Source organism: Sceloporus undulatus, chromosome 4, assembly GCF_019175285.1.
Source record: "Sceloporus undulatus isolate JIND9_A2432 ecotype Alabama chromosome 4, SceUnd_v1.1, whole genome shotgun sequence".
NCBI lineage: Eukaryota > Metazoa > Chordata > Lepidosauria > Squamata > Phrynosomatidae > Sceloporus > Sceloporus undulatus.
This window is the reverse complement of record NC_056525.1, coordinates 250771144-250778461: the sequence shown is the minus strand read 5'-3', so window position 1 is coordinate 250778461 and position 7318 is coordinate 250771144. Positions and strand designations below refer to the sequence as shown.

Here is a 7318-nt window from a genome sequence, read left to right as displayed (position 1 = left end):
CGGCAAGCTGAGGGAGAGAGAAGGCGGGCCCAGTAACCAGCAGGGGCCGGCCTGAAAGAACAGAGGCTCCTCCCTCCCTAACTGTCATCGTTCGCCTCTGAGGAGAGAGAAGGCTGGCCCAGTACCATCAGGGCCGGCCTGAAGACAGAGGCTCCTCCCTCCCCTAACTGTCATCGTTCGGTCCTCTGAGGGAGAGAGAAGGCTGGCCCAGTACCATCAGGGGCCCGCCTAAACAGAGCCCTCCCTCCCTAACTTTCATGTCGGTTCGGTCCTCTGAGGGAGAGAGAAGGCTGGCCCGTACCATCCAGGGGCCGGCCTGAAGACAGAGGCTCCTCCCTCCCGAACTGTCATCGTTCGTGCGGGCCTCTGAGGGAGAGAGAAGGCTGGCCAGTACATCAGGGGCCGGCCTGAAAGACAGAGGCTCCTCCCTCCCAACGTCCATCGTTCGGGCCTCTGAGGGAGAGAGAAGGCGCGGCCCAGTACCATCAGGGGCCGGCCTGAAAGACAGAGGCCTTCCTCCCTCCCTAACTGTCATCGTTCGGCCTCTGAGGGAGAGAGAAGGCTGGCCCAGTACCATCAGGGCGGCCTGAAGACAGAGCGCCTCTCCCCTAACTGTCTCGTCGGGTCGGCCTCTGAGGGAGAGAGAAGGCTGGCCCAGTACCATCAGGGGCCGCCTGAAGAAGAGGCTCCTCCCCCTCCTAACTGTCATCGTTCGGCCTCTAGGGAAGAAGAAGCCGGCCCAGTACCATCAGGGCCGGCCTGAAGACCGAGGCCCTCCTCCCTAACTGTCAATCGTTCGGCCTCTGAGGGAGAGAGAGGCTGGCCCAGTACCATCAGGGCCGGCCTGAGACAGAGGGGCTCCTCCCTCCCTAACTGTCATCGTTCCGGCCTCTGAGGAGAAGAGAAGGCTGGCCCATTAACCATCAGGGCGGCCCTGAAGACAAGGCTCCTCCTCCCTAACGGTCATCGTTCGGCCTCTGAGGGAGAGAGAAGGCTGGCCCGTACCATCAGGGCCGGCCTGAAGAAGAGGCTCCTCCCTCCCTAACTGTCATCGTTCGGCTCTGAGGGAGAGAGAAGGCTGGCCCAGTACCATCAGGGGCCGGCCTGAAGAAGAGGCTCCTCCCTCCCTAACGTCATCGTTCGCCCTCTGAGGGAGAGAGAAGGCTTGGCCCAGTACCATCAGGGCCGGCCTGAAGACAGAGAGGCTCCTCCCTCCCTAACTGTCCATCGTTCTGGCCCTCTGAGGGAGGAGAAAGGCTGGCCCAGTACCATCAGGGGCAGGCCTGAAGACAGAGGCTCCTCCCTCCCTAACTGTCATCTTCGGCCCTGAGGTAGAGATAAGGCTGCCTACCATCAGGGGCCGGCTGAAGACAGAGGCTACTCCCTCCCCTACTGCATCGTTCGGCCCTCTGAGGAGAGAGAAGCTGGCCCAGTACCATCAGGGGCTGCCTGAAAGAAAGAGGCTCCTCCCTCCCTAACGGCCCGCTGCCCGTTCCACCTGGGCAGAGCGGCCGAGAGACTTCCTTGCCCCCGATGGCGTTTCTCCAGGGGAGATTCTGTAATCGGAATCTGGATCTGTAATCGTACGTATTGTATTTTTCATTTTTTTTTTAAACCGCGGATCATAGAATGGGTAAATAATAAAATTTCAATCAATTTCAATTCTTCTGGCAGATCATTCCACAGTTTCGTTCGGAGAGGCTAAATAAAACTCCTCTGGCTGACCGTTGCCCTAGTCCTGGCTGATTGGCGTAAATGGCCGCCAGAGGACCTGAGCTGAGTATGGGATGAGATTAGATGGGAGGAGGCAATTCTGTAGGTACCAGGACCCAACAATGAAGTCACCATTTTGGGGGGTCATGATCAAAGGGGACCGTGGGAAGGATCGCTCAGTCGGCCCTTGGAGACCTCTCTCTCAAACTCTCTTTTCACACACAGGGCTGCCTGGCCCCCATCCGGGTCATCATCCCCAAGGCTCCATCCTTGACCCCTCTCTGGATGCGGCCCGTTCGTGGGGGGAAATGTGCTGACCTCAGCAAAGGGTGGTGGACGTCATTTTCCTGGCCTTTGAGGCCTGGGCGGCCATCCCAGGTAATAGGGGGAGAGGGATACTAAGCAGGCTAATGGGGGCTGGGGCAAGGTGAGACGGTAAAGGCCGTTGACCCCCAACCTCATCCATATCTCCCCTAGGCTGGCCACAGAGGTTCCGCGCTCTTCTTCTTTGTAAGGAATCAGAAGCCTGGCCACCTCTGGATTTGTTGTCAGGGGCTTTGGTAACATGGCAAGGGAATCCCAACCGTTACGTTGTGGGCACATCGACAACACGGTGGGCTACACCAGACCCCAAATAGTCAAACTGACTGCAATTCCCCTTTATTCCTGCTGTTGGCTGAGCAGGCTGAGACATCCATCATGATATGATGATGATGATGATGCTTCTTCAGCTGTCTAGCTTCTCAAAACTGGGACTTGCAGCAGCTTACAGTGAGACCTTGGTATCCATGGGGATCTGTTTCCAGACACCCTCCCCAAGGATACCAAAATCTATAGATGCTCAGTTCCATTGTCCCCAAGAGACACACACACATGGACGTGTCGCCATTAAGGACACAGGACTTCAGGCGAGATTCTGTTGGTCCTATGGTGGTGTGGCCAACATGCATGTGCCACCATTGGGGGCAACACGGGCTTACTGTCAAATCCATGGGTGGCAATTGCTGATACTAAGATCCCATTTACAAGTTAAAGCCAGGCAATGCAACAAATGTCTAGTATTAAAATATAATTAAACGTCAATAACATTTAAAACCACGTAAAACACACCATTAAAAAATAAAAAGCCACTTGTTATCCCTCACTAACCCTGGGTTTTTAAGGGAACTGGTGGAAAGAGCCATGACTCGGTGCCCTCTCCCTCTGCCGCCCTGTGGGCTGCAACTTGGCTCGCTGGCCGCAAGACCTCTTTCTCAGTGCTGCGGCTGTCACGGCAGTGAGGGCAGCCCTGACCATGCAGCAGCCTGAACTCTGAGGACACAGCCTCCTGGATCTTGGAGCAGCCAGTTTCCTCTCTGGGAGTTTCCTTCAAACACTCCCTCAGCAAGAGGGGCAGAGCAGTAAAACTTGTAAAAGGTGGCCCCTGACATGCCCCTATTTGCATCCGTGCTGGCCGCCTTCTTTAGAGTCAGCTCTGTGGTTTGCGAATCCTCATTGTTTGGGCAGTTTGTTTCTGGGCTGAACACTGTTGCAAAGTGGGGGCATCTCTCTGTTTGGGAAGCAACCCTCCTCTGAGCTCTCTCGCGCCAGACCCTCGGTCCTTTCACTTTGGACTGACCATGCACCAGTTGACCCTTCCCAGGATCTCATGGAGATGCTGATGGGGAATTATTGAACCTGGGGACAAAGCATGGGAGGGGAAGACTGCATCTTCTTGTCTTGGAGGTGGAAGACCCTGAAAGCCAGGAGAGGTGGCATGTGGGGGGAGCAGGGGGGTCTGCCAGGGTCTTGGCCTTTTTCACCCCTTTGGCCTCCTTCCAGGGCTGCATGAACACATCACCTTTGGGAACGAGCGCAGTGGAGATACTATGAGAACGTGGCCGGCGGGTCTGGGGCAGGGCCCCATTGGCACGGCCGGAGTGGGGTCCACACTCACATGACCAACACCCGCATCCCTGACCAGAAATCCTGAGAGAGGGGTGGGTGCTCCGCAGGGCAGCAGAGCGGTTGTGCCAGTGTCCGGTGTCCCGTGGGGAAGTAGCCGGGGAGACTGGGACTTTGGGGAGGAATTGGATGGGCCTCCCCTCCTCTTGTGGCCTCTATGCTCCCAACCGTGGCAGCTGCGATGCAGCAGCTACAAGACCAATGTGATTTTTAGGTTCATCAATAAAAGTATAGTCTCTAGATCAAGAGAAGTAATAGTGCCACTATAGTCTGCTCTGGTCAGGCCCCACCTGGAATATTGTGCCCAGTTCTGGGCACCACAATTTAAAAAGGATGTGGAGAAACTGGAGCATGTCCATAGGAGGCGACCAAATGGTGAAGGGTCTTGGAAACCAGTTCTAGGAGAACAACTAGGGAGCTGGGGATGTTTAGCCTGGAGAAGAGAAGTGTAGGTCTTAAACAAAGGCTGGATGGCTGTCTGTCGGGGATGCTTTGATTTTGATTTCCTGCATGCAGAATGGGGTTGGACTGGATGGCCCCTTGCGGTCCGTCTTCCACCTATGATTCTTTGATTCTGTGCATGCAGTGGGAGGCCTGTTTGAGAACCCTGGCCCCCTCCTTCTCCTCCTCATGCCTCCCAGTATCGGCTGAGGGCCGAGGAAGGCTGGTTTCCCCCATGTTTTGCAAAAGCGCCGCTATGCTTGGCTCACCTTCCAGGATACGTCGGTACGTCTCCAGGAAAGGTGGTGGGGCACTCTTTCTATTATTAAGTATATTAGTATTATTATTATTATATTAAGAAACTTTATTTCTATAGCGCTGTAATATACACAGCGCTGTACAAAGTCGGTAAAATAGGAGTAAAATAAAGCCTGCCCAAGGCGTACAGTCTAAGATAATACAATTAAAAAGAGGAATAGATAAAATTACCATGTAGAAAGAAAAAGACAAATTAAAAACATCACATATAAAAGCGATCACATCAAATTATCGACAAGCCAGATTGACAATCACAAATTCCCTGAGAACGCTTCCCTAAACAAGATGGTTTCAGCTCAGCTTTAAAGCTGTTAGGGAAGTGATAGCCGTGAATGCAGGAAGAAGGTTCAAGGAATGAGGCAGGCCAGCAGAAGAAGGGACGATCCAGGACGGGGGCAGAGAAGATCCTGGCTAAGAGGAGAACGATGACAGTTAGGGAGGGATTAAAGACCAGTCTCTTCTGGCAGGCTTATCCAAATGAATTTTAAACTATGAATTAGATGAATTTTAGATGTGGAATGTTTTAAAATCTGTATGTCTTATTTGTCCTTTTAAACTGTTGCATGTTTTAATTAATATGTTTTAACGGATGCTGTTCATTGTTGATTTATTGTTGTTCCCTGCCTTGATCCATGAGGAGAGGCAGGTAAGAAATAATAATTACAACAACAACAACAACAACTACTACTATTATTATTATTATTATTATTATTACTATTTCTTACCCACCTCTCCACATGGATCAAGGAAGGAAAAAACATTATTATTATGTCCCTCCTACTTGGGCAGCTCAGGATCACCATTTCCTGATCAGGAGCGTCAGCCCTCTGGAGACATCACTTTGGGTGCAAAACTACCCCTGCAGGCAGGATGCCCCCTGCCACAGGTGCCCTTTTCCAGATGGGAGGCAGCAGCAAGAGCCCCCTTCTCCACCATTTCTGCCCTGGGAAGCCTGGCAGCCACAGCCCCCTCCTCGCCTTGGCATCCCAACACCTGTCCGACGCGCCTCCTCACCTGGTTGAGGGGAATGTCCTGTCCCACCATGCAGCGCAGGCAGTAGATGAGGGCGGAGAGGGTGATGGCGCGTGGGGCGTTGCAGTTCCCGTACACCTCGTGGCCGGAGCCGGTGAAGTCAAAGACGGCCGTGCCCTTGGGGGCATAAATGGGAGGCCTAGGATTTAGGGACAGGAGGGCAGAGAGATGCCCTCAGAGACCCCAGCCCAGAACACACAGAGGCACCCAGCCCTGGGCTGTTTTGTTATAAAAAATGGCAAAATCCCACAATCAAGAATGCGATGGAGTCTGATTTTTCCATAGTGAGGTGTCAACCTTCATCAAGGTAAAGCCACATTCCCTGGATCCCATGTATACCAACCAATAGAATCTATGTAAGAAAGCACAAACAGCCATGCATGGTGGGGCAAATAAAATTTCCAGCCTCATGCGTACTCTGATGTTTGGTATACATGGGATCCAGGGACTGTGACCATTTCTATGCCCACCATCCCAGTTCAGAGGGATCCCCTCAATGTTCATCTGCACTTTGCCATTTCAATGCCCACCATCCCAGTTTGGAGAAATAGCATTAGCAATACTGTAGCAATAACACTCACATTTCTATACTGCTTCGTAGTGGACTCAGCTCTCTCTAAGAGGTATACAAATCTGTAAGCCCATTGCCCCTAACAAGCTGGGTATTCACTTTACAGATCTAAGAAAGAATCCCCTCGACATTCTTTATGTTGTGCCATGTCAACACCCACCATCCCAGTTCAGAGAGTTTAGCTCAATGCCCTTTCAACCTTCTTTAACAATCTGGGTCTCACCTCCTGGGGGTCCACTGTCACCTTCAGGTGAATGGGGGATCCATCATCCATGAAGTCCTCAGCCTCCACCAGGAGGGGGCGTCCCAGCTCCCCTCGGCCTTTGGCAAAATCCTTCAGCATCTCCTGGACAGCAACCTCCGCATTGGCCTGGGGGAGGGGGAGATAGTGGTCAGTGCGGAGCAGAGGACCCTAGCTTTGAACAGTTCCACACATCCCCATTCTCAGAAGCATTCTTGACCTCAGGCCCTACGGCTGGAAGACCACTTTGGGCATGCTAAAACCAGAAGCCACTTTCCAACAAGCTCAGGGCTCTTGGCAGTCTGAATGTCTTATTTGCAAAGCCACCTTGTGCGAATATGCATACCTGGGGCACCTGCATTCTCACCTGGATGTGGGCCATATAAGCCTGGACCACCTCCAACCCGTACTGGCCAATCAGCTCATTCACCAGATGAATCCCCTTCTGATTGGCGGCCACCTGGGCACGAAGGTCGGACAGGTTGTCATGGAGGTTGCGTGTGCCACTGCTACCCGGGATGCGGCCAGGGGCCATCAGAGCCTCTGTTACAGCTGCAAGAGAAGGAGCATGTCAGGTAGGAATGGTTCAGAGACACACCCGGCTCCCGAAACCATCCCAGGCCCAAGAGGGGATGAAGAGGAGCTGGCACTGGTCACCCAAGGGGGAAAACCCTTCCCAGACTTGAGCCACAGTGCCAGCCAGGCCAGGTTCTGCCGCCTTCCTTCCAGGTCTTTGTAGAGACGTACCTTCCTCTTGGAAGATGCCACCCTTGACCAGCTTGAAGGAAATGAAGACAGCACCTTCCTCCTGAAGTGAGCGGGAGTGCGGGGGCATGGAGCCGGGTGTTATCCCCCCAATGTCCGCGTGGTGCCCCCGGCTTGCCACGAAGAACACCGGCCTGGCTTCCCCTGGCCAGAAAACCTGAGTCAAGAATGCAAGAGGTGAGCAAAGGCCACTGGGGTGGGGTGGCTCAAGGTTGAGGGATCCCCACATGGTTGAGGGGGCTGGCAGGCCAGGATGGCATGAGCTGGGCCTTCGGGGCAACTGGCCAAATCCT

The 7318-nt window shown here is 53.5% G+C and overlaps 1 protein-coding gene across 1 annotated transcript in view; it reads right to left on the bottom strand.

The window, feature by feature from the left end:
• The window catches only part of OPLAH (5-oxoprolinase, ATP-hydrolysing), a 33710-nt gene that overhangs the window by 8459 nt on the left and 17933 nt on the right, over window positions 1-7318 (bottom strand). The window contains exons 18-21 of the mRNA XM_042463548.1: window positions 7008-7182; window positions 6628-6812; window positions 6243-6389; window positions 5431-5565 (exon numbers count right to left, since the gene is read on the bottom strand). Of these exons, the coding sequence (XP_042319482.1) occupies window positions 5431-5565; window positions 6243-6389; window positions 6628-6812; window positions 7008-7182 (642 nt within the window). The remainder of the gene's footprint in view (window positions 1-5430; window positions 5566-6242; window positions 6390-6627; window positions 6813-7007; window positions 7183-7318) is intronic.